At 49.6% G+C, this 27676-nt stretch overlaps 1 protein-coding gene across 2 annotated transcripts in view; it reads left to right on the forward strand.

Moving 5' to 3' along the window:
* Positions 1 to 26906, forward strand: part of PASD1 (PAS domain containing repressor 1) — an 89935-nt gene extending 63029 nt beyond the window's left edge. Inside the window, exons 12-19 of one of the 2 annotated variants that reach the window (XM_044427365.1) lie at positions 3445 to 3551; positions 5903 to 6050; positions 7484 to 7565; positions 9801 to 9924; positions 12810 to 12919; positions 14406 to 14492; positions 16298 to 16411; positions 26855 to 26906. In XM_044427365.1, the coding sequence (XP_044283300.1) occupies positions 3445 to 3551; positions 5903 to 6050; positions 7484 to 7565; positions 9801 to 9924; positions 12810 to 12919; positions 14406 to 14492; positions 16298 to 16411; positions 26855 to 26857 (775 nt within the window). In that variant the 3' untranslated portion in view covers positions 26858 to 26906. Of the gene's footprint in view, positions 1 to 3444; positions 3552 to 5902; positions 6051 to 7483; positions 7566 to 9800; positions 9925 to 12809; positions 12920 to 14405; positions 14493 to 16297; positions 16457 to 17313; positions 17434 to 26854 lie in introns of those variants that run through there. The other variant, XM_044427366.1, reaches the window with a different exon arrangement.
* Positions 26907 to 27676: the final 770 nt, after the last annotated feature.

Genomic DNA, 27676 nt, shown 5'->3' on the forward strand with positions numbered 1-27676 from the left:
CCTGGCTAAGTGTGGGAGGGCACAACGGCGTATCCTGGGAAAAGGCATGGCTGACTGGAACACTGCACCGGACAGCACCACACCTGTGACAGCCTCTCGCCCTTGATAGTCCGGTCTTCGACAGGAGAGGGTGCTTCCAGGCACAGTGCCCCACGGACGAGGAGCTGCAGGCCCAGAGTCCTGTTCCAGCGAAGGCAGCCACATCCGCAGCCCAGGGCCCCACCCACCGCCCTGCCTGCGATCGCCCATCAGTGCATGGTTTCTCCTCCCCACTGCCCACATTCGAAATGTCCTAAGGCTTGGTGAGGGGTCACGCACTGTTAGCATTTCTGTCTCCTTTTGGCCCCAGTCCCTTTGCTTTCGGCCTTGGCCTCTACTGGAATGCAACCCCCCAACAGAATGTAGCCCCTGGACGGAGAGAGACTCTGCACCCCGTCTTACAGTGGTAAGTTCATCATGGCCACGAAGGATGAGCTTTGCGGTCCTGGCCTCAGACATGTATCCCTCTGTGAAATCTTTACAGGTGGTAGGCAGGCCTGCACCTAAGAAACAGCCTCAGTCACTCTGCTGTTGTTCACATCAGTCTTTCTTGTTGGAAAGTTACGTACTCTGGCTGCATCCATTATCCTGACACATCAATAGCACACATTGCCTTTTCCTAAGCTGAATTCCAAAAGGGGGAAAACCAGATGCATTCCTCATATCTGTAACCCATCACTAAAAGCACAGTGAGGGACGATTGAAAGGAAGGAGCCACGAGAAAGATGTTCTTCCATTATGCGATATTGCCTCCAGCTTGTTCTTATGAGTGCTGTAATTTGAAGAACACTAGCCGTTTCCTCAGTGCAGCCTTCGTGTTGTTCCCTTGCGTCCCAAGAATTGAAAGCAAATTATTTGTGAGATGAAAAGCAGGACCAAAGTGGCTCCCTTCGAAGGGTACGAGCCTGAACCAACAGTTCCGTCCATGATTACCTGAGAGTAAGACTCGTTCAGTTTCTATGTAAACAGGATTAGAGGCACCGCACTTGCATACCACCACTGAGCAGCACCTTCTGCAGACACAGGGCAACTCTGCATGCTGCTTAAATTGCCCTGCTCCCCGTGTCATCTGAACCATCAAGCAAAGGCCATGGCAAAGGTTGTCCTTGCTGCTTTCCAGAGCTTGATAATAACTGAACGACAATAGCAGTCTTGGCTTAATAACAGTCTTTTCCTCTGGAATGGCTGTGCTCACCTGTGTGCAAATATACACCCAAGTTAAATGTCTGGAGCCGTGCAGACATTTGCATGCAAATCCATTGTCACGGCATCTGCTGATGGACATCTTTCATGGCTGTAGAAGGATGGTGGAGATATTGATGGAGGTGGCTTCATGGAAGCTCTGCCAGTGCCATCTTAAGCATGCTTACTCCAATGGAGGTCCCATGGTGCTTGGGTGGGGGCCTTGCAGCCACGTAGAATTGCAGCTGGAGGGCCACCGTGAGAGAGGGGTCTTTCTGGCCTGCTTGTGGGCTTCCCAGAAGCATTGGGGTGGCTGCTGTGGAAACAAGAGGGACGAATGGGACAGTTTTCTTATTCAATAGTCACCAGTATATTTGGATCCCAGGTGCCTCTTTGCCCCAGATGTACGTTTGGGGATCCGCTTCTCCATCATGTTGCTCTATGCTGCTTTGGGCTGCTGGGGTGACCCATCTTCACGTGGCCTGTGGCACAATCACAGCTTCAGGCCCAATGTTTGAAGACCAGTGAAGGCATAGCTTCACTGCCATGCGGGAGGCGGCCACTGCGAGGCCAGATCCAGGAGGCAATCTGCACTAATAGCAGGTGGACAAAATGAAACATGAATTCAGTTCACCTCATTGCCTGCCGGGAGGGGCGACTGCCCCCTCTCCACCAGAGAGGCTGAGATCTGGGCCTGAGCCAGTAGAATCCGCGCCTTCAGGCAGTGCTGGCTTCCCATGGACTGCCTCACCATAGCCATGGTCCAGCCCAGAGCCAATTCCAGTACCAAAGGGGCCTGCAGTGAGTTGTCCAGGGCTGGACAGAGCAAGTCCGTGCATAACTGCTCAGGAGTAGCACCCACTGAGTCGAAAAGCCCTGACTTCCCCGCATGTGTGGGAAGCGCACATAGCTGAGCCTGGCTGGCATGGCTCAAGGTCAGGAACTGGTGCGTTGCTTTCTGAAGCATCTGGAGGGTTCCCACTTCTTGCTCATGTGCAAGAAGGCAGCCTTAAATTAATTGACAAAGGGCACGGCTGTATAGAGATGAGTAGAAACCTTTGAATGTGGGGCTCACAGTGATCCTGCACAGAGTGGGAGGAGCAGCGGAGCAGCGGAGGGAACCTTCCTCCCATTCTGCATTCTCACGAGATAACTCCGTTTCAGTTCTCCAAAGTACGCAGAAATATTGTCATGCAGGATCCTCCTGCTCTCATTTTGAAATAAACGTAAAGGCAAAAAAGAAGAGCGTACACAGGAGTTGAACAAGATTGCCAAAGAAATGGTACTAATTGTAATTCTTAGTATGTCTTCGAATGTGTTAGTAGAATAGCCGGAGTAAACTTTACTATCTAATCAAAGAATGTAAACATAATTATATAGATATATACGGAGCGCGCGCATGCATGTATTAGTCAGAAAGGTATGTTTTCCTTAATTTGCATATTTTCCTGCAAGATGCCTTTATTTTGCTTATGAGGGAAGGAAAGGGGGCTAGAAAGGGCTTCCAACCCTGTAGCTTTCAGGAATATCCGTTCGGGAGGGATGGGAACGTGGCGCTTGGTTTCAGTGAAAATGCCAAGAGTCTGTGAGAGCACTCTCTGAAAACACGGCAGGTGTACACAGGCGACGTAGCCCTGAGCATTGCCTGTTCTATAGTTAGTTAGGTACATGGACTATTAGCATGCCTGTGAAGCTCTGAATCTCTCGGGCATGTCTAAAGAATGATTCACTTCCTTCCCTTTGCTGCCAAGATGCCTGGGCTGAAGGAACTATGTGAGCATTCCTTGCCCAGACCCAGACCCAGACCCTTCCCCACCTGGCCTTCTCTGCTTGCCCTCCAGGGTCTTAGGCAGAGCTCTTTAGCAACACCCTCCATGCACTTAAGCCTCACAATCAGAAGCACGCATGGAGGGTTCCCCCATCTCCAAGGCTGACTCTTTTCATGCCAGCTGGGTGGGGGGGGGGGGTGGCCATGCCGTCCAGCCTGAGCACCCAGGCTAGAGGACCCCAGTGCCGGGATGCTGAAGAATCCCTCCTGCCAGAAAGCGTTACTTCTTTGTCTGACCTGGGCAAGCTGTTTCTCCAGACTTCCTTGTAAGAACAGATAACCTTGTACATATGAGAATGATGTATTTGGTGCTTTCGTCTCTTTTACTGGCCAAAAGACCTCTCCGAATGACATCCTGCCAGCCTTTGTACTCACACTTTTTTCTCTGTTTCCAGAGCCCCACCAATTATAGGATATTTACCCTTTGAGGTGCTTGGGACATCAGGTTACGACTATTACCACGCCGATGACCTCGAGCTTCTTGCTCGGTGCCACGAGCAGTGTAAGTAGTTTTGGCTCCTTGCTGGCACTGGATTGTCAAGTACATACATATCAATTGTTCCTTTCCCACTTTTCAGGGGCTCAGTGCCAGTGAGCACAGACATTCAGAAAGCACTCGATGCGCAGAATGGCACATTGCTCTCATGCGGCGGGGTCTGTTTTCATCACATGGCCAAAGCAGATGTTTAAACATGGAGATTTGGGATCCAAACCAGGATCTAATTCCTGCTGCTGCTGCTGCTGCAGTCTGATTTCTTCTCTGCAAGTGGCGTTTGCTCTTAGAGGAAAGCCTCCACGGGCACCACGAAAGGATTCCCCAGACCAGAACAAGGGAGGAAAGGGTTGAAGCCCCTCTCTGTATTTAGAACCGCTCCATTCATTATCAGCCTTCCTTCCCACAGCCCTTGCACACAATGTGCTTTGCACCTGAACATGCCAAGACATCCATCACCCTCAGCTATGAATTCACTTTATGGCTCAAAGAGGTTTGTGCGACTCAGAGGTTTGCTCTTTTGTCAACACACTGGGAATAGAAGAGCGGCAGTGCTGGATCAGGGCAAATGCTTATCTAATCTGACATTGTCATACTGGAGGGTTCTGTAGCCATCATAACTATCAGCCATCGACAGTCTTCTCTTCCGTGTGTTTTTAAAAGCTGCGTATCATCTTGCAATTCCTGGGACAGACTTAATGCAATGCTGTTACTTGTGCTTCCCTTTCATGGCCCTCCCATGTCACCACCCAGAGAACTTCAGCCATTAGGTGGTATAATGATGTAATAAAATCCTTGAATCAATCTGGCCCCTGTCTCCCTGGAAGTGGGAAGAGATCCCACCCCAATACTAATATTTCCAATGCAAATATAACCAGGGAATTCTCAGCAGCGCTGCAGCAGGGTAGAAAAGAGAGACCCTCTGTGATCTTCCCTGCTTCAATCATTATAAGTAGCCCCTGACCTCAACAACTTCTATTTGCATTTTTATTAGCTCATTTAAAGCCACTCCCCCCCCCACTCAAAACACATACATTTAACTTCAAATCCAGTTTGATGCTACATTCTTCTGGTATCTTTCTCCCACCTGTGATTCTTGAAACAGTTCAGGACAGGTATCATTAATATTACTCCTACTACTACTACTACTAATAATAGTAGAATAAGGTAAACAGGTTGCATTTTTACTTCCTGCAGGGTACCTAGCTCTATGCTGTGCAGTGATAAACCTTCCTTCTTTAGATATGCCCTGAAGTTATGCAAGAGAGCCGCCTCTCTGACCTGGAAACTAGAGACCGAATCAAACTCTGTGTGTTCATGCATGTGTGTGTAATTTGCACATGAAAACCACAGTGTGGCAACGGATGCCTTTTGCTGCAGGCTTGAAGTAACAAGAATTAAACTGATCTCTGCCGCAGACCTCGCCCTCTCTCCTGGCAGTGTCTGAATTGCATGACCTGTTACGGGTTGTGCTGGATGTTCTCATTAACCAGATTAAGAGGCATATTTAACTCACTGCCAAGTTCTGTTTTTCATTTCTCTTTTAGTCCTCACCGGGCCTGTCCGTAGCCCGTCTGTCTCTCCGACTGCAGTGCAGCTGGGCTGCTTTGGGATAGGGTGGCCACTGTTTTTGTGGGCACTGCTCCTGCAGCTGGAACAGAAGCCTAATGTACATGCCTTTAGCAGGTGAAACCAGATGCCAGGGAAAGGGTCTGTCCGCTTAACTTGTGTATATCAGGCTGCTGCTGTTGGTGCAGGGGGAGGGTCGGATCATAAGGTAGCATTGTAACGTTGGAAGGACTGTCCTAGAATGGCATGAAAGGGCTGCATTGTGATATTTGGCATGACTTCCTTAAAGTTTTTTGGGGGGGTCTTTTTTAGCATTGCAGTTTCGAGCAGCTTCAAATGGTTGCTTCTTCCGCAGATCTTTTCTTCTGCCAGTGTGTTGTCTCTGTTAGGGGACAACCAGGAGGTTTGTGCGTCAACTTTAAAACTCAGGCATGGGCCAGAAAATGGAATCGAAGGGGGGAGAGAGAGAGAAAGAGCATGACTGCCTCTCAGCAAGTGTGCAAAATAATTTTTAATAAAATCAGTAGTTTTTACAGCAGGTCTCTGGCATTGCTGACCCAGCTGTTTCTGACTTTGCCAGGTTTTTGAAAACCCCTTCTGTTTTGTATGTGCAGTCGCAGGTCGAAATCAATAAAATATGAGTCTTATTGAGATTCCGGTGGGCTGATCAGCAGTCAAAAGGGCCAAAGCAACTTGCCAGTCTTCAGTCTGGGAGCTGCACCATTTTGACGAGTTGACGTTGACGAGACCGGAATGGTTGTGTTACCAAAATGATTTTTCCCTCCACACAGTGATGCAGTTTGGGAAAGGCAAGTCTTGCTACTACAGATTCTTGACCAAAGGCCAGCAGTGGATTTGGTTGCAAACGCACTATTACATCACCTACCACCAGTGGAACTCCAAGCCTGAGTTTATTGTGTGCACCCACACGGTCGTCAGGTAAGAAGATGCTATCTGTTCAGCTGTTTGGCCATGTGGGACATCTGGCTCAGTAAGGCACTCCCTTCCGTGCACCGATCATGGTTCAGAATTGGCGTGGGGCCATGCTGGTGTCTATTTGTTGCTCGCTTCTTCTGCAGCATTGGCTGCGAATGTGAACCTGCCCCTTTTCTTCCCCTGCCCATTTCTCCATAGCAATTTCACGAATAGACTAAAAGGTGGCAGCATAAGCAGTGAGGTTTCCAGCAAAACATGCTTTTAAATGACTGCGTGTGATGCTTTCTATCTGCATTCTCACATCGTGCTAAATCATGTTTTCGCGTCACAACATTGAGCCAAAGGACTCTGCAAATCTGACTCTCCTCTTTCTTCCTCTGGCTCAACCCTGACAAGGAATTTGGAAGCTTTCGGTTCTTTTATAGATCCAGTGCAGTGTGTAGTGATGTGTGAACTTGAACATACTGCAGTTAGCCTTACACATGGTGAGTGGAAACAAGCCAGCTTGAAACCATGGCTTATTAAGCTGGTTTGTTTCTACCAACCCACCACTGAGAATGAGAATGACATTCATTTTGTGGGGAGCTCTCAGAGATAATGTTCCAGGAGTGAGAAGGACCAAAGTCAAACAAAGGCAGGACCAAATTGCAAAATATATCAGCACAGTTTGACTTTAAAGCATTTCCTGCAGGAAACTAAACCTTTGAGTGGAGTGGGGAGGGGTGCATTTCTATCTTTAGAAGCACAACCACCAGGAAACCATCAAATGATTAGCAGCCACCAAGGTGGTCCCCAAGGTGGTGGAGGTCCAAAGTGGCCCAGATATGGCTCTTAACCTTTGCACTAACCAAAAAGAAGCTTAACCAAAGTTTAGGGTCCAGATGGAATCCCAAACCCTGGTTAATCTAACATGGATGCTGAAGCTGCTTGTTCTGACTTTTCCATTCACTGCCCAATATTGCCATTGCAAGTTTAAACGTAGGACAAGGCTGACCATTCCCAGCATGCAGCCTGTTACAGTACAGGACCAGATTGGTCGGTGGTCTAAACTGATGCAGTTACTGTCATATCTTCTGCCCCAAAGCCAGTGTTTGCCCCAGGAAAGGGCTGGCATAGATGGAGCACCACAAGGCAGGATTTGGGTTGAGACCTTGGACATCTTTCCAGTGAGAAAACTGGGAAGGGCACTCAGTTCTCTGCAGTGGCTTCCCCACTACCGATCTCCTACCAAAATGTGGTGTTGCAGGGGACAGTTAGATGTGCTTGAGGTCAGTCCTGATTTCAATAATAGTATGCTTTCCATAGGAAAATATCCATTATCTTCAAAGACAAAGTACAATTTTGGGGGGGATGCAATACAAATGGAGAACAAAATTAATTGACTGCTTATGGACTTAATGCTTTTTTTTTTTTTTTTTTTTGCTGCTAATTTATAGCTATGCTGAGGTTCGAGCTGAAAGAAGACGAGATCTTGGCCTTGAGGAGTCATCCATTGAACTAGCATCTTCCTCCTTTAAGGTACGAGGAAGAGCAAATGAGAGGTTTAGGGTTCCATGGAGTTTGGAGAGTTTGTAGCTGTGACAAACTGGCATGTTTTGGAGTGGGGGAGAATGTGGAGTCCAGGTTGAGGGACCCATCTTGGTTTTGGTTTCTTTGTGCTCCTTTAAGCCTTCAAGGATTTTAATACCAAGGGTTTTCAGGTGTAGAGGAGGGATTTTGGTAACAAAGCTGGCCTTGAAAAAGCTCACATATAACAATATTTATACTGACAGATCCATTTTCACTGGGGGGGTGTGAGCACCTCATAGACACTGTTAGGGGCTGACACGAAGCATCAATTTGAGAAAGAAGCTGCATGCACAAGTGCACAGTTTTCAGGATCGAGAAAAAAGCTTGTAAGTTTCCTCCCAAATAGAGGGGCATGCATCATGTTCCAGTTTCATGTCTGTGCAGATCTTCTCTGTGAGCATTTGTGGGTAAGCCTTTGCCAGTCAAATGTAACTGACAGAATTTGGCAGCTGCCATGTCACCATCCTCTTTCTCCATGCTCCTAAAGAATTCCCACTTTGCTGACATTCCAATAAGATGCTCAGAAAGTCTCTGAAGCAGGTATGGGGAATGTGTGGCCATATTTTCATGGGTTGCATCCCCCATAACCCTAACCAACATAACCGGTGCTGATTTGCAATCCATCAACTGGAGGTCCGTGCACTACCCATTTTTGCCGTACAGCTTTGTGAGCATTCAGTGGAAATGCTCACAAAAACTTTGAGGCTGCTCCCAGAGAGCCTTCTCTTGCAGCCTTCTCCAAGGTCCAGAAATTCACTCGCCCTCTTGAAATGGGGTGTGAGCATTCAAACGGGGGAACTGGGTATTGCAAGCCCCCAGCTAGAATGCTTCTGACCCCTTCTGATCATGCCAGACAGGACAACGCGCTCAGAACGAGTGCTGCACCCGGTGTGCGCAAAGGCCCGTCTCCTTTTGCAGAAGAGGGAGCTGCAAGCTTTCCCAGTGTCAGGCCCTCAGATCTGGGCAGACTACAATTCCTATCACCCCCAACCAGCATAGTCCATTGTGGGGGTGAGGGGAGTTAGACAGGGTTTCGGCTGCTGAGCTGTGAGCTCCCTAGACTATGTGCATCTGTGCCACCCATAGCTGCGATGAAACGCCTGGAGCCCGGCCCCATAGCTGGCTGCACCCCATACAGCTGCATCTCCAGGGCTTCCATGCTGACTCACCTATTCTGTCCAGACAAAGACTGGAAGTGAAGGAAAGATTTATTGATCTGATTTTTCTCTGGATCAGTGCTGTGTTTTAAAGGCAGAGCATGATGCTACCCTGAGCAGGGGCAGGGCTGTGACCAGAACAACACTTTCCATTGCTTTTTTAAATAATCAATTTGGCATCGTCATGCCTGCTCCATTAATAGGGTCAACTCAGTTAACATTTTAAAAATAAACCTTTGCCAGTGGTGCCAGACTAACTTCAAGCTGAGCTTTCTGTGGCTTCTTTAAACTGATCATTCCCCAGCAATGTTAAAGGGAGGACCTGTCCATCACTAGATCTAGCAGTGCCCCATTTTATGTCAGTTTGCAACCCTCATGCTGGATTCCAAGGATGGTCTCCCTCCCCTCCCCTCCCCTCCCCTCCCGCCCAGCCCATCCACTTGAAGCTGGGTTGTCTGAAGGGAGCCATGGCAGGGCAGACAGGGACCGCCAGGTTATCAGAAAAGACTTCTTCTTGCAGCTTCTTCCCTCCTTGGTGCTATGGATGCTGCTGTTGTGAGCTGGCCCCTTCCCCACTTCCCTCTGTTTCCAGAACTCCAACAGTCTTTCGAAAATGCAGTTCTTTTATTGAGACTCCACAGAAAACAGAACCTTTTTTGCTCTGAATAGCCCTCTGCCAAAGCTGAAAAGAGAAGCCTCTGCTCATGGAAAGAGTGGAATCCAAGCTGGAGACTTCCCCATAGTCCCTCCCTTTCAGTAAAGCTTCTGGCTCCCTGTTCAGGGAGCTTATCACCAGCAAAAGAACTGAGGATCCTCTCATTCCTTGTGAAAGCTGAACACAGACATCTTGCAAAGTGGCTTAATTTCAATTCCTAGAATACAAGATCTTCAAATCATTCAGTCCAAAGGAAAGTGACCAGTCTTTTGGGTCAGAAGAATGGCGTTTGGGTGTTTCTGTTGCTTCTTTTTTTAAGCGTCAGTTGATTTTTACTGCTAACAAGATAATATGGGGTTTACCTCTTTCCAGAGTCATGGAAGTTACATCAATATCCAGCAATGTGTAGCAAACCAAGAAGCCAGTCGTGAGAGGCTCTCTGTCTCTTCTCACAGTTCCCGCCGATCTTCACATACAGCGCTTTCCGACTCTGCATGTACGTATCCCCTCCAGCAACAACCACAGTGGTACCATGGGGGTATTCTCACCTCTGGGGGCATCTCTGCGCAGTAGGAGATGGGAGGTGAAATTTGGAGGTGGGAACAGGTGGACCAGGGCCTGGTGTTGCTCCTCAGCTACTTCAGACGGTCCCCTTGGCAAGGCAATGTGCCCTTCTCTTTGCTGCTCCGACAACCCCCAAGCGTCTGCTTTGTGTTCTCATGTGCTGCAAAGTCTGTGTACAAAATCTGTGAGTGCCAAGTTCATTAATGGCTACTAGTTCCACTTTCTGCTCAGATGGCGTGCAGGTGAATGTCAGGTACTGAGATGTACGTCAGGGAAGAACTTTTTACTTCCTGTCTTCCTTGCTGATTTTCTTGAGGCGTTTTCTGTCCTTCACTGAAAGTTAACAGACCATCCGTCCAGTCCAGGGAGGCTCCTCGTACGCTCTCTCTTTCATACAGTGAAGTTGCAGTAATCTATTTTGTGCTGAGGTGCCTAATCACAGCATCATGGGGCTAGTTCAATAAATAAAAATCCAGCACCTTGGGCCGTCTGCAACTGCCTGCCACAAAGCTGCCTCAGCTTCCTCATACAGTCCCTGCCCCCGAAATGCATCCTCTTGTCTGAGGTCCCTCCATAGCCTGGTTGATTGATCCCGGCACTGCATGAACAAAATGAAAACGTGTATTATGGGATTTATAACCACAAGGGAATAGAGTGTTGTTTTCCAGATCCTAGGATGGGAGTGCTTAAATGAACTTAAACAGCATTCATTACCATTCTTAATCAGTCCTGCAAAGAAGCTCTGGAGAGCTTTCCGCCCAGCACCAATTCCCCCAAGTCCCCTACCCAGGCCGATCCCTCAGTCCTCCTCTGCCTCTGGCACTTCTGGTTGCCCCCTGCTTCTTGAGCGTTTCAAGGGCTTTGGGCGTCTTTGAGAGATTCAGCAGCTCTCATTCAATCCTGCATTTAATCAGTGCATGGTTCCCACCTGAAAGCCAAGGCGGTTCACCCCTCTTATGACCTGCGATCTTTAAAGCAGCCCATCAGAAGAAAGGACACTGTCAAAACTGTACTGTCAGCTCTCCAAAATAGAGGACTGTCTCCCAGGAAGTAGGTCATGTGGCTTCCCTAGCACTGAGCACCAAAGCCCGCAACTTTTTCTACATAATACAGTGATGAAGAGCACTGCAGTTGTGTTCATCAATGTTCCTTTAAATCTCTAAACCACCTCTCGCGTGCGCGTGTGTGTGTGTGTGTGTGTTCTTTGGTGGGGAAGCATCACTTTGACCTGCAAAAAAGGGAACAATTGCTTTACATGTGTGACTGTGTACATGACATGAAAGAAGCATGCAAAATTATATATAATGTGCAGAAACTGGGGAGGTATACATATATATTCTCTCCCGCTCTCTCATAACACTAGAGCCTGGGGTTATCCCTTGGAACTGATTGGTGGGAGATGCAGGACAGATAAAAAGAAAGACTTCTTCACAGAGGACACAATTAAATGATGGAACCCACATCCACAAGTTTTGGTGGTGTCCACCAATCTGGATAGTTTCCAAAGGGAATTGAGTAGATTCAGGGAGGTGAAGGCTAGTAGTCCTGATGGCCATGTGTTACCTCCAGGCTGTGTGTCCATGTACACCAGTTGCTGGGGAACATGGGTGGGAGGGTGCTGCTGCACTCGTGTGCATTGCAGAGGGTCACTATTAGTGGGGAACCATTGGGATGGTGGCCGGTGATGAGCAGGGTCCCCCAGGGCTCAGTTCTGGAACTGATCCTGTTCAATCAGTGATAAGTACAGGTTAGGGGACAAGTGGCTGGAGAGCAGCACTTGTGAAAGGGATCTTGGGGTGCTGGTTGACTGCAGGCTAAACATGAGCCAGCAGTGTGGCACAGCAGTCAAGAGGGCGAACGCCACCCTTGGTTGCATAGCCAGAAGTGTGGCTTCTAGATCGAGTGAGGTATTACTACCACTATGTACAACTCTGGTGCGCCCGCTACTGGAGTATTGTGTTCGGTTCTGGGTCCCACATTACAGGAAGGATATAGCCAGGTTGGAGTCAGTGCAACGCAGGGTCACAAAGATCAATTTGCAAAGAAAGCTGTATGAGGAGAGTCTGAGGGAACTGGGCCTTTTCAGCCTGGAAAAGAGGAGACTCCAAGGGGGATCTGTTGGCCACATACAGGTATGTGAGGGGGTGTCACACAGAGGTGGGTAGAGACCTGTTCTCCCCTGCAAAAGAGGGCAGGACGGGCTCCAATGGAGCAAAGCTCAGGGAACCAAGGTTCAGTTTGGATGCCAGGAAGTACTTCCTGACAGGACCCCGAGGGTATGGAGTGGGCTTCCACGGGAGGTGGTTGAGGCCCCATCAGTGAGGGTGTTCAAAGATAAGCTAGACATGCACATGGTAGGCATGTCATGAGCAGAGGCATCTAGAGCTGGGGGTCAGACTAGATGGCCCGGTAGACCCCTTCTGCCTCGTTCTGTTTCCATGTTTGCTCCATGTAGATTTCCCTTTGGCAGTTGGTTGTTCATGGTGTGAACAGGATTCTGCACTCCATGGGCCCTTGATCTGATCCAGCAGGCCTCTTCTGGTGTTCTGATGTGTACATGGGAGGAAAACATGTTCGTGTGTGCCTGGAAAGCACCTCAGAAGCTGCAGATACATGGCAAACCTCCCATTTATCAGATTCTGCTCCCTGGACCATAATTAGGGATCGTTTCTCATAAAGATTTCACCTAGCCTGGAAGGAGCTGCTCTTTCTTCATTCCTGACGAAATGGAGATATTGCAGCTTTGGGCATTAGTGGTGATGTGCTTTTCAGATTCCCACGGTCAACTCCTCCATAAAGTATGATTCTCTTTGGCAGCCACCTCATCCATACGGCACACGGATGCCAGCACCCCGACCAGACAATCATTACCAATGGGGCAGTCAGACAAAGCACCTCTCAGGCTTCCTTCAAGCAGCAGCACACAGGTAAATAAAGGGAGGCTGGCTAGAAACCCCAGCAACACAAACTGGAAGAGATGTGCTGACAGACTGGAAAGGGTTCAGAAGAGGGTAGCAAGAATGATTCAAGGGCCTGGAAAGAAAGCCCTGTGAGGAGAGATGGAAAGAACTGGGCATGCTTAGCCTTGAGAAGAGAAGGCTAAGAGCAGATACAATAGCCCCCTTCAAGTACTTGAAAGGCTGTCAGAGAGAGGAAGGGCAGGATCTCTTCTCAGTCATCCCAGAGTGCAGGACATGGAATATCAAGCTGAAGTTACATGGAGCCGGATATCGGGAAGAACTTCCTGACTACTCAGGCAGTAGGACATTGAAAGCAGTGACCCAGGGAAGTTGTGGGCTCTCCCGCATTGTAGGCATTCAAGACCTAGTTGGAAAGCCACCTGAGAAGGAGGGTTTAACTGGAGTCCTGCACTGAGCAAGGGCTTGGACTCAGTGGACTAGTAGGCCCCTTCCAGCTGCCTTCTTCTATGATTCTGTGTTTCTAGGAGAAAGCTGGTCTTCTGAAGGGGAGCAAAAGCACCTGTGCTTTGGCACTCACCAGTTGTGATTCCCTGAACTCCATGGGACCTGTTTCCAGTAGGCATGCACAGGAGAGGACTGATAATGTTTTTATGGGCTACCTTGTCTGAGAGAGCAAACAAGCTACTGCAGGAGCATCTTGCAGTTCACACTGGTGCTGGAAGAATGAATGACCTGGGCTGCTGCTATGCTTTTAACAGCAGCTCAACTTGCAGAGTTGGTCAGGTGCTGCTATTTATAGCATGCAGATGACCTGTCTGTATCTGCAGGCTTGGTTGCTGTTAAAAGCACGAAGGTTGGGGCTGCTAGAACAATATTGGCCAGTCAACCAGACGGATCCCACTCAAGGCAGTCTTGCAAGGTACATGGTAAGATATGTCTTGAGTTTGGGGCAGTTCTCTGGGCTTCTAGAGGGTTCGAACTCTAGATGCTGGACTAAGGCTTTTCTGGTAGACTGGGAAGGAGACCCCGTAGGCACCCCCTTCGTAGCTGCAGACTGGGGCTCCTGCGGCAAAGCTTGTCGGGTGTGCTGGGGCCACTGAGCAGTGCTCTGCTGCCCAGGAATGACTGAGCACCAGTAGCCAGGCTTTTGCCAGTAGGCCAAGTGCTGTGAAAATCTTTCCCAGGAGAAGGAACCTTAGCCAGCAATCCGTCCCCTGCGCACAGACAGCTAGCATGTCAGGAAGACGCCTAGCCCTCGAACACCTTTGCCTGACAAGCTATGCATTTATTTATCCTTTCAGTGGAAGGAAGATTCCAGTTAGGTGAGCCTTCCTTCCATGTCTTCTGCAGGCAGAAATGGGGAAGCTTTGCCATCTCAGCAAGAATCTTGTTCACAAGGGTGTCTCCTGATGAGTATTGCCGCGAGAAAGATATGTGCATTCTTCCTTGCCCTGGATCCATCCAGTGGACTGTTTTTCTCTCTCTTCCGCAGGGTATAATAACTCCTCAGACCCCCACTGAGCATCTCCCACAGCATCACATGGCGCAGCCCACAGTCCCTGCACAGCAAGCGGTCATGGTACGTCCTCAGCAATGCCCAGTCAGTCCTGGTTGTGCTTTGTATAGCAGCCCCGCATAAAGATCACTGAGAACTTAACTTGGCATTGGAGGAGCCTCAGGTCTGCCATCTTCTTTCTGGTTATGGCTAAACTTTCAGCCCGTGTGACGTGCCCGCAGGTGCTGGCTAATGCCGCTCACTTCCCATGCTGTGCAGAGAGAGATCTGACCAGGAAGAGAAGGGGAAATGCACCGAGCAGTGGTGTTTGGCTAAAAAGCCCTGAGATCGGGGTGGGCAAGTTGTGATCCTCCAGATGTTTTGGCCTCCCATCCCCATCATGCCTCACCAATGGCTGTGCTAGCTTGGGCTAATGGAAGTGGTAGTCCAAAATGTCCAGAAGTCTGCAGGTTACCCACACTGCCTTAAATCGCTCTCTTGTGAATTTGTGAGAGGCTGTTTTGATAGCGTCAATGGATTTTTTATTTGATGATTTTTTTTGGTATTATAACCATACCATCTTGTTCATTGCTTTTGCAGGGGGAGGGGAGGGTGTGTGTGTGTGTGTGTGTGTATTTAGATCTGTAATATGATCAGGATAAACATTAATAAATAAGAGCCCAGTGAATGGTTTGGGGTCATCTGAGGCTGTAACTTTACCGAAGCTTTGCAGTTACAGTTGTGATGAGTCACTCAGAGAAGAGGCTGCTGGGAGCCTTGCGGGCTAATTCTGCATGTATAAGAGCAGAAGAAGAGCCGTACCAGATCAGACTAAGGGTCCATCTCACCTAGCACCCTCTGCTTCTGTTCAGTGGCCCGCTCACTACCTGTCAGACACCAACAAGCAGGACCAAAATGCATTAGCACCCTTCCAGCAACAGGCATGCGACCTCCAAGAGCAGGTAGCCCTAATGGCTGGAAGTCGCAGTTGGCCTTATCCTCCATGCGTTTGTCTAATCCCCTTTGAAAGCCGTTGCCGTCCCCTTGCAACCATCACTTTACCCTGTGCTGTGGAATTCCAGACATCAGCTATAGCAAGCTTTTTTAGGTGGGATGCCTCAAATGCACTGGTGTAAGATGAGGAGTGCAGAAACCGGCAGCAGTGCATGGAAGGACTCTTGGGATTATAAGAAAAAGCCTGAATATGTGAAGTGTTAACAAAAAAAGCTAGGAGATGCCAAACCAACCAATAATGAACAAACCACAGTTCACAACTCATCTACAAACAGCGGGTTCCCTTCATGAGTGGTTTCTGGCCAACGAGACATGCCTTGTTAGTGCAGCTGGGTTAAAAGTGGGGTTGCAACAATCCCATGGGATCTGGCTTGCTTCTGCTCATCAGGCTTCTTCCTCATGCCTGGCTCTGGCTCAAGTCTGAATCGTGTGTGTGGACGAAGGGGCTGCTCACACAGGCTGCCATGCAAATGCTCGGGGCACTTGGTGCTGCACTGGACTTCGGACTGCAAGAAGCCAGGATCCAGCCACCCAAGCCAAGGGAATTCGATGGATTCCCGCTGCAGAGCAGGCCCCTCACACACCCCTGGTTTGGGCTACACAACCTGCCATTCAGTGACATCACAACTCTTCAGTGTAGGTTCTTGCGTGGTGTGGACCGGGTCATTGCAACAGCTGCATATACTGAGGGCGCAATCCCATGCCTGTTTACACAGAAACAAGTCCTATGCAGCTGTGGGACTTTTCTCTCCCCAGACATGCACCCTAATATCTTGTGCATGGAGACGCTGCTTCTCCAGAGTCAGTTATGGGCAAAATGTTCAGCTTAGTGATGCTTCTCCCTCCCTCCCTCCCTCTCTTTCATGCGCTCGTAGCCTATGTATCACTTCCCAACCCAGATGGGGATGATGCACCAGCTGAAGGAACAACTGGAAGAGCGGACACGCATCCTGCAGGCAGACATCAAGACGCAGCAGGAAGAACTCCATGTGATAAAGGAGCAGCTCCAGCTCGTGCAAGACTCCAACCTGCAGGTCTCTCTCTCGGAGCAAAGCACCCTTCCAAAGCGGACCACGCCGCATGCCGCTTCTCTTTGCTCTGCCTTGGAAGCAAAGCTGGGCCTCTCCAGCCTCTTTGCATTTTGCCCGGGTGCAGCGATCTGGGCTGCTGTGCGGGAGGGTGGGGGCAGCTGCGCACCTTTCCCCAGCGTACTCTACTCCCGGCTGCTTTTAACCTGCAGGGAAAAGATGCACAGAGTTTCGTCTTGCCTAGTTTGACCCTAAGATCAAGCCAAGTTTTTTGGCTCATAGAGAGAAGCAAATTCTTTGAACGAAAGGAAGTGGTTTTGTTAAAAATGAAAATGCTGCACTATTTTGCTATAAAATGGTACTATGAACTACTCAGTTTAAATCGTGGGATGGTTAATGTGACACTATGTTCAAAGGTTGGGTGACACCTAGTGGCTACTTTGTCTGGCTGATTTCACAAATTACACACACTCCTTATACTTCGCAATAGCTCCTGCCCGTACTACAAAATTGCTCCCCTGTGCATTTTGATCGTTCGCAGTCAGAAACGTAATTATGATTTGTACTGTTGCTTTGCTGGGGATTTTTAAGGGAAATTTTACGTCTTGAAGACTGTATGTATGCTACCTTAAGTCCTTCTTTTAAGAGAAAGGTGGCTAAGAAATGGTAATGATGATAATAGGGATGATGATGGCAGAAGACCTCCTTCTGGGAGCCCCCTAAACAATAGGTTTGTCTATTGATCAGCTTCTGCAGCCCTCGTTTTGTTTCGAGCTTTCGGGCCACCCTCTGCAGCCGCCTCGCCAATGCCCTCGCAAACCCCAGCCGTCCGCGTCACTTCCCTGCCTCTTCTGCCTCCGCAGATGTTGATGCACCAGCCCATGCCTGTGGCCTTCAATAGCGCGCAGCATCAGAGCCCCCGGAGGCTGTCCCAGGCGCCAGTCCCCGCAGCAGGGAGCAGGCCAGCCCCGTCCAAGAAGTCCCAGCAGCCAGACCTGATGGGATCCAAGCATTTCTGCGGCACGCACTTGGCCTCGCCCCAGCAATTCCTCAGGGAACCTTGTGTCACTTCAACGCAGGTCAGAACCGCGGTTTCCGTGGAGTCGGGATGCTTTGCTAGGTTGCCAGCCGTACCGCCTGACCGTTGGTTGCACCCAATCCAGACTGCGAGGCTGCTTCAGATGTCCTGCTTGCTCTTCCCTTATCAGGGCGCCGCAGGCGGCCAACGAATCGTCACCTGACACACTCCCTCATCCTGTCCATTGTGGTAAAGTGCCATCAGCACAGGGCAGCCATATAAATAAAACCCTCCAGAACGCTCTGTCTGTGACAGCCCTGCTCAGCTCTTCTAAATTCAAGGCCGTGACTCGCTTTTGCAATCCATCCATCTCATTGGTTATCTTTTCAAAAATTTAGCCTCCCAGTGCGTTATTCTGTAGCTGCTTTATTTGGATTGTTGCCTTAGGTTGTATTTTCATGGCATGCTCCTCTATTGCAAAGGACCATCATTCCTTTCTGGGTGTGCTATCCTGTCCCCCGTTTTCTGTCCCTGCAAAATCATGCAAGCTTTCTGATTCTCCAGAGCACATCAGCCCACCCGCGTTCTGGAACCGGTGTGTGCTTGCTCCTTGCTGGGCTCTCTGGGGTGCGGCCTCTCATGGGTTCTTTGTATTTCTGCTGGGGTTTCCCTAAGCCTTCTTGGACCTTGCGCATGCAAGCTGCTGTCTTGGCCACACAAGCCTGTACACTCAGAGAACGAGCTGCTACATTCCAGATGTGGCAGGGCACTGTAAGGGTATTGTTTAGGGGGGAATGCCGTCCTATCAACTTCTGCTTGGGTCAGCTCCACTGAGTTCAGTGGGGCTAGCCTCCATTGAGTGGCATCGGTCCCGCCCCACACATCCCGTGGCTGGGGCAAAGTGCAGGGGACACTTGGTTCTGGCTGCCTCCATTAAGCACCGGGGGTGGCGAGGGAAAGCAGGTTGGTTGGTTACAGGTAGGACTTGGCGCAGCTAGCCGGCCCCAGCTCCACCTCTCCCTGTGCCGGCACACCCCCGTTCCCTTCTCTCCAGGCTGTATTTCTGCTCTTGCAGAGGCATCCGCTGTGGTTCTTACTGCACTGGCTGTGAGGTGGGATCTCGGTTGTCCAAGTCCATGGACTGAGGTCAGAGGGCCTGCTTGCTGGAACACCAAAAAATCCTATGGCACTCCCAGACAAATGTCGGAAGGCCACAGGATTGTGTCCTTAGTGTATTATTCTCTGAAGAGGCCCCCTGACTTTGGGACAGCCTGCCAGGGGGGACACCCTTGGCCCTTCCTTTGTCATCTTTTCAGTGTGGGCTAAAAATGTTTTAAGATATTTTAAATATCAAATGTTTACTTGAACGGTTTTGTTTTCTGTCTAGTCGAATAGTTTCATGCCTCTTCTCATTGTTGTTCCATATTTCCTTTTAACAATTTCTTATTGATTCCTTTTATGTACACCACCCTAGGCTCCCTTGTGGATGAAGAGTAGTTATAGTTGTTTTACAAAAATAGATCACTGTGCCATACCAGCCCACGCCAACCAGCTGTCACGTGGCGCCTCGATGCCAGCATGCTTGTTCTGGCATAAACTTGTTGACTGTAGCTGCTTTATCAGATGTGTCCATTGGCCTGTGAAAGGTTGTCTTGGGGTGCCACAAAACCCTGGTTTTTGCTGCTGTCGACCACCTTGGAAAGGGTCAGCTTGGTAACCAAGGGATGTGCCTTTCTCGGCCAGGTGCAGCACCAGCAGCAGCAGCAGCAGGTCATGAGAGCAGCTCCGGTCCAGCAGCCCTGCCTTCCTTTGCAGATGAACATTTCAGTGCCCCTCTACAACAGCCCCGTGGTGTTTCCTCAGACACACCCGATCACGGTGCCTGCTCCGATGCCAACGGAAATCGGCGAGAGGCCGCCACCTAATTACAGCCAAAATCGGAGTTTAAGGTACGAATGCAATTATTGTCTGAGGGGTACCTGGAGAGGTACCACACTACCACGTCCACAGAGTGTAACACCTTTCTTAGGAAGTCTCCTTAGATGGAGTCAGATCCTTGGTCCCCCGGCCCAGGGTGGTCAACACACACTTTCATGCAGGATTCGGCCAGCCCTTCCTGGAAATGCCAAGGAGCCAACCAGGGACTGTCTGCATGCAAAGTGAGGGCTTTGTCAGTGAGCCATGGCCAGCTTTTTAAATTGTTACTGCATTTCTTCACCGCCCATCAGATCACAGGTTCCTGGAAGGTTTACTTTCTCATTGTTGTGAATTTCCGAGTCATAATAAAGGTATTGCACTCTGTGGATTTTAATTCTTTTTACTGCTGAAACAGCTTCCTTGATTTTCTTTCTGTAGGTTACCCTTCTTTTTAGAGGTGTATGCATTTATAGCTCCAGCCTTTTGCTTTACCCAGGCTGGTTTGAATGGTGGGCATGTCATGAGTGGAGCCAGCTGGAGCTGGGGGGTCAGCCTAGATGACCCGGGAGGCCCCTTCTGACTTGTTCTGTTTCGGTGTTTCTGTTTGTCTGTCTGAATCAGGTGGTGTTTCACATAACAGGATTCCAAGCTGCCTTTGGTCCTCTAGTGTAAACCTTCCCTTGCCAAACTACAACCAAATTAGCCGTGATGCTAAATTCTTTGCGTTCCATATGCAGTTCATATGCTGAGGCTGTTAGTGCCCAGGCGACTAGCGATGGCTGGGACAGCAGCTGGCCCGAGTAAGGGATTTAGTCCCATCATCCCCTCCCGTGGCTCTAAGAAAACCTCTCCTCCGTAGGAGCTTTTTGGCAGGGACTCCCCTCACTGCTGTGGGGCAGCTTTGCCATTTCTCCGACAGGATGCTGCTAGATCAGTCCGTGCAGGCCTGCATGTCCCATGGGCATGAGGGCAATCGTCCCGCTCAGCACAGCACTGGCAGATGGCAGGCGAAGCCAACCCCACCCCCCCAGCGTGCTCCCACCGCTTCGTCAAGCTGCCAGTCCTTGGACCTTCCTTGCAGGATCTTAAGGGACCCCCCCACAAAAAAAAAGAAAGAGTTCTTTCAGGGCTTGACTGCACAGCATGTAGCAGCCAAACACAAACATGGTCCGCCAGACAAGGATTCTGGCCCTTGAGGCGCTTCGCACAGGCTGATGTTTCCGCAGTTCCAGAAAGTTGGACCGATGGCAGGCTGACGGAGCCAGAGTCCCCCCCCCCCCCGGTGGGGGGTCTTAGGTGCTTGCTGTGCACTTGGCACTGACGGGTCGTGCAAGTTATGCCAGCTTCCGGGAGAGCAATCGTCCGCAGCCTTCACAGTCACTTCTCACCCTGAGCTCTAACACTGAACCTATTTCTAAGTGAAAAACTTATGTAACTGTGTTTTTCCTTTGGGATTGGAAAGAAGACAGAGCACATTTTAAAAGATGCATGGGGCAATTTTTTTTTGTCAGTGCAGCTTGTCTTGCAGAGGTGAAAAGGAAAATGCCCTTACCAAAATCCCTTGTTATAAAATGACTTTAAAATGAAGGAGCATTGCTTCGTGTGAACAGAGCACCTGCGCCCCTCTTGCGTCCTCTCATGCGATGCTGAGCGAAGCATCTACCTGCCCGGGGCCAGCACCACGCCTCCTGGTTCCCCCAAGGCACTTGGAACATCAGTCAGAAATCCTTTCCTCTGCTCTGCAGGTTCTCGCAAGAGCAGCCAGGGCTGCCGCCTACAGTCCAGGTGCAGCCAATCACCAGTGCCACCCTCCACGCCCCCCCCCCGTCCCCGGTGTTCACCCCTTCCGTGATGATGCCGCACACCAGCGTCATGGCGCAGCAGAGCCGTCCTCCCAGCGCCCTCCCCCAGTGGCAGCCGCAGCAGCTTCAGCAGCACCAGCTCTACCTTCAGGTAATCCGTGTCCGCCACCCTGTCACTGGGAAGGGTGTCGGAAGCTGGGAGCCGGGAGGGAGGAAAGGTTTGTGGCTCACTGGTGGAAGAGATGCCCAAGGGCCTGCGTTCCACTATGGGCATCTCCGGATGGGGCTGGGAAGGCCCCTTTTCTGGAATCTTGGATTGCTGCCACCCACCCCCATAAATCATAGCAAGCTATTAGGGTGCTACCTTCCATATAAGGTAGCACCCTGATTGCAAATCAAGCCAGAGCTTTTCCTAGCAGCAAAAATGACAGTGTTGAGGGTGTCCTACCCTGGGCACATTGTGAGGAGACAAGCCTTCCCGGAGAAGACAGTTGTGCTGGGGAAAGTCGAGGGCAGAAACAGGGAAGGAAGTTGGCTTGACTCCACCATGGAAGCCGCAGCCTGGCCTGTGCAAGGGCAGAGCGGGCTGTCACGGACTGTGCCTTTGGGAGGCCCTTCGCCCGCAGGGCTGCCGTACGTCGGAGCGGACTTGGTGGCCCATTGCAGCAGCGGCACCCAGCGTTCTTCTTGGGTGCCGTGGGCTGGAGCGTAGGGGTGCGCCCCGTGCTGAAGGTGCCTGGGTCCATCACCGGCATTTTGGAGAGCAGGGCTGAACCAGTCCTGCTGGGACCCGTGGAGATTCCCTTCCAGACAGCACAGACGGCCCTGGGAGAGAAGACCTAATGGTCCAGTGACCCGGTATGAGGCAGGCTCTTCTGTGTTCCGTGGGTTAGAACCACGAGTTGTCAGACTTCGTCAGAAGACTTGTTGAAAGCAGTGAGGCTTCAGTTGACCACATCTAACCAGAAGCTCCATCGGTTTCAATGTTTCTGTGTTAAGTAAGATGAACTCTTACTTGAACAGAAGAATTACATGAATTCATGAAGGGTGGGTCCAGATGGTCATTGGCCAAATGAAACCTCCAGATTCAAGGGCTCCTAAAACTAGGTGCTGTGGCCCCCAACAGGGCTAAGCAGCAAGGCCTCCTGATGGCAGCAATACAAGCCCAGCAAGGTATTTCTGAATGGCAGCCTTTTCTCCGGAAAGCTGCCCCGAGGTCAGGCGCATGAGCCTGGCTCTGAAGTAGGCTGTCCCATTGTTCTGCAGATGCAAGGTGCGGCTGAGCCAGGCCAGAACCCCCAGCTCTTCCAGCCGCCTCACCTGCTGCAGCAGAATGCCACTATGAGCTATTTCCAGCATCCGCAGGCCCAGAACCGCCACCTGCCAGGCCAACCTGAAATGCAACTACCTTGAGGACTGTGGCTGGTGAAGGCAGTGGCACCCGGAGGCGAGGGGATGGGGCGCGAGCATGGCACGGGCACCCGGAGGGTGAGGCTCCCACTGAGGCGAAACGTGGTGGAGCCCAGGAAGGCCCTGGCAGGGGTGAAGAGCAGCCCTACGGCACTTGTACTCCAGCAGGGAAGCATCGTCGAGTGCGCGAACCGTGCGCCACTGGAACGCCTCGAGATCCTGTCCAGAGAAGGCGGTATTTGTGGGAGTGAATGGAGCTGGAAGCAAGGCTGCACAGAGGCTCCTGCCAGCCAGGATATTCACTGGCAGGTTCGATTCTGTGCTTGCCTGAAGTACAGATCAAAACTTCCTTGGCCCACGCGGGGAATGAATCATTTCCAGGAGAGCGCAGCCTTTGCTGCAAAGCCATAGAGAGGATATGGTTGGTGGATTTCCAGCTTGCAGGCGTGTGTCCTTTTTCGAGTCATCTGATTCCGACGCTGAAGACTTCTGCAAGCGTGTGGGCGGGTAGGAAGCAGGGGACTCCCCGCTGCTCCGCTTTGCTGAAATTCACTGTGAACACAGCCTGAACTACTACCATCAGCAGGGTACTATTTGGACTTTTCTAGTGTGCATGTGTGTGCGTGAGATGTATATCGATTTTATTTTGATAACGTGGTTCACATGTGGATGACTGCACACCCCCTCCCACCTTCCCTCCACCCACCGTTGATCCTATTTCTCAATCCCCTTTTTATCCTTTTCGGATAATTGGGTAATGCTGCTACTGTTAATGGTACCACTTTTGCCTGGACTACTTTATGCACCAGCTCCTTTCACAGTTAGAATTACGATGTGTACAAAAGGCTTGTCCTATTTTTGTTATGAAGTGCAGATTTCTAAACCCATCTACTTTTATTCCCAATTTAGCATGAATATACATGAAATGCAGGATCCCTCCCTTTTTCTCTGTCCAATTAACCTTTCTGTGGGGTTATGAGACATCCAAAGACAAAAGCAAACTTTCTGGTTTTGCTATCTGGCATGCTAGAATTTGGCAAAGTGAAGATTTCTACTTAACGAGGACACCTGCTGGGGTGCAAGTCAGTAGCATTAGCAATAAATTGTATTTTTGTAAATTGTCACTTTAACTGTGTTTATATATTTATGAACTTTTTATTTTGGGAGAAGAGTTGTATTCCTCAGTGGGTGTGTATACCAAAGCGCCCCCTACTGTTTTTTTGTGTTTCCAAAGGAAAATGAATACTTATAACTGCTAGGGGTACTATTTGCTTTGTTTTTGCAAAACTTTTAGATCTTAGGCTCAGAAAGCGATGCTTGCTATTATTTCTTTTAATGGAAAGAAGAAAAGGGTTGCACTTAGGGGCCTGGTTTACAAAACCTTTTCTGGCTGTTAGGAAAAGACTCTTTGGCTCTTCGGTTCTCAGTCTAGCATCAGTGCAGGTTTCTTCAGCAACATCCAACGAAAATCGAAAGCAGCGCCACAATCATTCAAAAGTCATTCTGTTTGCAGAAGGTTCTCAGGCAGCAGATCAAACACTGTGCTCAAGGGTTTGTTTCTCCCCTTACCAGTATTGTGATTCTGTGATGTGTGTGTGCATGCGTGTGCCTACACACTGTTACATGTTCTCTTAGAAAAACAGTCACAGGTGTGTTTTGCTTGCTCTGATTGTAAGTTATGAGGTTTTTCACGGCACATGACAACCATCGTCTGTTGTTGAATCATGGACTGTGGGGCTGTGTGAACCCAGCTGTGCTAACAAACCATGGTTTGCTGACTACAAGCAAGCTACAGAGAGAACCCATGATTTGTTACTGGGTTGTGAACCCTAGGTTGTCCATGGTTAATTAGCATGGCTGTGTTCAAACACATAACCCACATTGAACTGTGGGTTCTTGCTGAAGAGAAAGATCATATTCTAGGGGGTTGACTCAGGTAAACCAGGTCAGTATGTCCATACCTGCAGAAAGCCTGAAGGGAGCAGCCTTCTCAGCTCTTCCTGTTGTCCTTTAAAAGGAGAATGTAACCACTGGAGGAGAAAGGGGTTGTGTTGCTTTGACACAAGGCAAAATACAAACCCCAGCTGTGCATTAAGAAGGACTGACTGGGTAGAGAGCTGAGCTATCCCCAGTTCCCTTTTTCACATTAGTCCAGAGAAGCAGTTTCGAGGAAACGCAAAGCCATGGCAGGACTTGGGTAGAGCAGATATTAATGGGAAACTTCTGTGAATGTCCAAATGAACGAACGACCGACCGACCGAACGAAGCACCCAGTTCCTTGAGTCCCTTCCTCCATCCTCACCAAGAAAATGAGATGCATGCACATGAAACTTGGATGCAGGTGCTCTGTTTGGTCCTCTGCATGGCAGGCACCAAGCCCCACATGCCAACTTTAAAGTCAGCATTTCAAAGAATGCAGAACACAGCTTTGTCCCTGGAGGGCATGCAAGGAGGTGTGGCACTACCAGGCACCGCCTCGTTTCAAAGCACTCCACCCCCATCCCCACAGAGCAAAGCCGGTGAGGTCTCGGAGAATGACCAGCTATAAAATACTTGTTTCACAGACCCCAGTTGTGATTCAGCTTGACAAAGGCACCATTAAGCAATGGCTGGCTTTGCACACAATGCTAACTCATGGTATGGGCTATTGGATTCCACTTTGTCTTGTGTGAATCCATCTACACTTACAAGCCATGGTTTGTTAGCTACCAGTAGTTCAGAAAAAGAACCCATGGTCTGCTGTTGTGAATTCTGGGTTGCTTAAACTATGGCTTATTGTTACATGTAAACCCCGTTCAGCCAGGTTAGATAGGCAGTGGCAAAGGTGGTCAACAACTGAGGTAGCTACATGGCCCTGGCCCATTCGTGTATTTTGGGTTCTCAACAAAATACACTTCGTAAATGTCCAACTCGGCAAGGCCAGCTCAGGACAAGGGTCTCACCGCATCCCGAACACACGCACCTTCTTAGGAAGCCGAAAATGCTCAGGTCACTTAAAGCAGAGGCTGCCCTTTGGTAAAAGACTATTTTTAAAAAAAAAAAAGACGTTGTGGGGAGAAAATTACAAGACCTAGAAACTACTCAAGTTCTGGGTCAGGATATAGAGCCACAACTATTTTTAAAGATGCACATTCACCGTGCATCCAACTTCACAGTCTTCAAGCCCACACAAGGCTCTTGGTCCCACCAGCCCATCTTGTTTCAGCAGGAGAGATTCAGTGCAGCAACGCAGAGCATCAACCTTCACTGTGAGCAAAGGTGCCTACCCTGCCATGCTAAATGCCCAGTTTGACATGCTACCCTGTCCCAGTTTGACACTGAACTGGACTGACTGGGAAAGGATGGCCACACAAGCACAGCCTCTCCCTGAGTCATTCCTTCTTGTCCTAGTTTCATGCACTTTAAAGCACTTCCGGTGCCAATATTTCCAAAGCAAGCCCTCAGCAGCGCATCCGTCCCCACTTCGTTATTGGCACGAGACACTCGGAGAAAGAGCTTTGGAGAAAATGCAGCCTGCATGCACAACCCTCACCCACTTACCTTTGTGATCGCTTATTGCAGCTGCACCCTCCGCTTCTGAGATGTCGCACCAGGCCTGGTCCTCCTTCCCCTCAATACACTTGGGAGCTTTAGAGACAGGATTAACATTCTCTGTGCACATGTCTGCAACTCCAGACCTAGCAGAAGACATTTAAACTTGTCTGGCCTTATTTTAGCAGGCTGCCAACGGCAGATTCTTGACCCACTTTTCCTGAAAGCAGATCCTTCAGATGGCTCACAAAATTAATTTTAGAAATATCCCTCTCAAACATACATGATGTGGTTACCATGTCTGCAGGGAATAATTTGGAGATTCCATAAAGTCTGATTTTTCACATACTTGGGTATCCTTCATGATGTTATCCTACAGTGACGCACTGCAGCTGAGTACCTTTTGTTTAAAACCTGGGTTGAGGTAGCTGAGGTGGTCCACCTTGCCAAGACCACTGACCAGCTTTGGTTTGGTTCTTACAGCCACCAGCTTGCTAGGAATGGCTGCCCCAGATGCAGCTTCAAAAGCCAGGTCCTTACAAGGGCAGGAAGCTGCATCCAAAGAAGGTGCAATGACAAAATTGTTCCTTGAGAGTGGGAATGGGTATTTTTAAAAGCACCTCTTCAGAGCCCACACTGATAATGTATCTGTACATGTACTGGCCTTTCTGAAAACATGCACTTTATTGGGAAGGAATTGCTTCCGTGCGTTTATTCTCACACAAGTGATGCCCCAAACTCCAGGTTTAAGGAAGGACAAAGCCATTTACCAAAAGGCATGTTCTGTCTCCTGCTGAGGTGAGAATCGGTTCACTTCACTTCTCATGACAGCCATGATTGGAGACCAACATCTGGAAACCTTCCCCATAGCTTTTCTGCAGCTGCTTACTCCGGCAATGACCTGGGTTAACCCTGCACTGGCACAGTGGGCCATAGACCTCCTCACCCCTTGCAAACCTATTTCCTTCTCCCCCTCGTCACCTCAGAATGAAAACGTTATCAGGTGAATTACCCCTGCATTAACTACACTGTGCTTTTAGGGCAAAACATTTGGAATTTCATGTGTGGGAAGGGCAGGCAACCGGCTGCCCTTTGGGTGTTTTGGGCTCTAGCTCCCATCAGTCCCATTCTGCAAGGCTAAAATCAAGAACTGGGGGCGCTACAGTCCAAACACCTGGGTGCCTAGAGATAATTAGCCTGGATAGTGTGTGTGTGTGTGGCGGGGGTGATTCTGGTAATAAGGGATCGGGGTATTTTGGAAGAGGTGGCCCACAGTGTTTCTGCCCTGATGTTCTTTGCACGGTGTGATTAAAATAGGGAAAAGCTACTACAGCATCAAGCGTCAAATGGACGACACAATTCCAGGCTTCATGAAATATGGGCACCTTTTTAAAGTGCACTTTTGATGAATTGTGTGTGTGTGTGTGTGTGTGCGTGCGTGCGCGTGCGCACGCGCATATAAGCTAGAGGCTGGCTGGTTGATCTGGCCAGGTTGGTTTGACAAGTCACACAGTCCAACCTAAGTTGTACATATTGTGACTTATGAAC

This window comes from Varanus komodoensis, unplaced genomic scaffold (assembly GCF_004798865.1).
Source record: "Varanus komodoensis strain SLA01 unplaced genomic scaffold, ASM479886v1 scaffold18_3, whole genome shotgun sequence".
In the NCBI taxonomy this organism is placed as follows: Eukaryota; Metazoa; Chordata; class Lepidosauria; order Squamata; family Varanidae; genus Varanus; species Varanus komodoensis.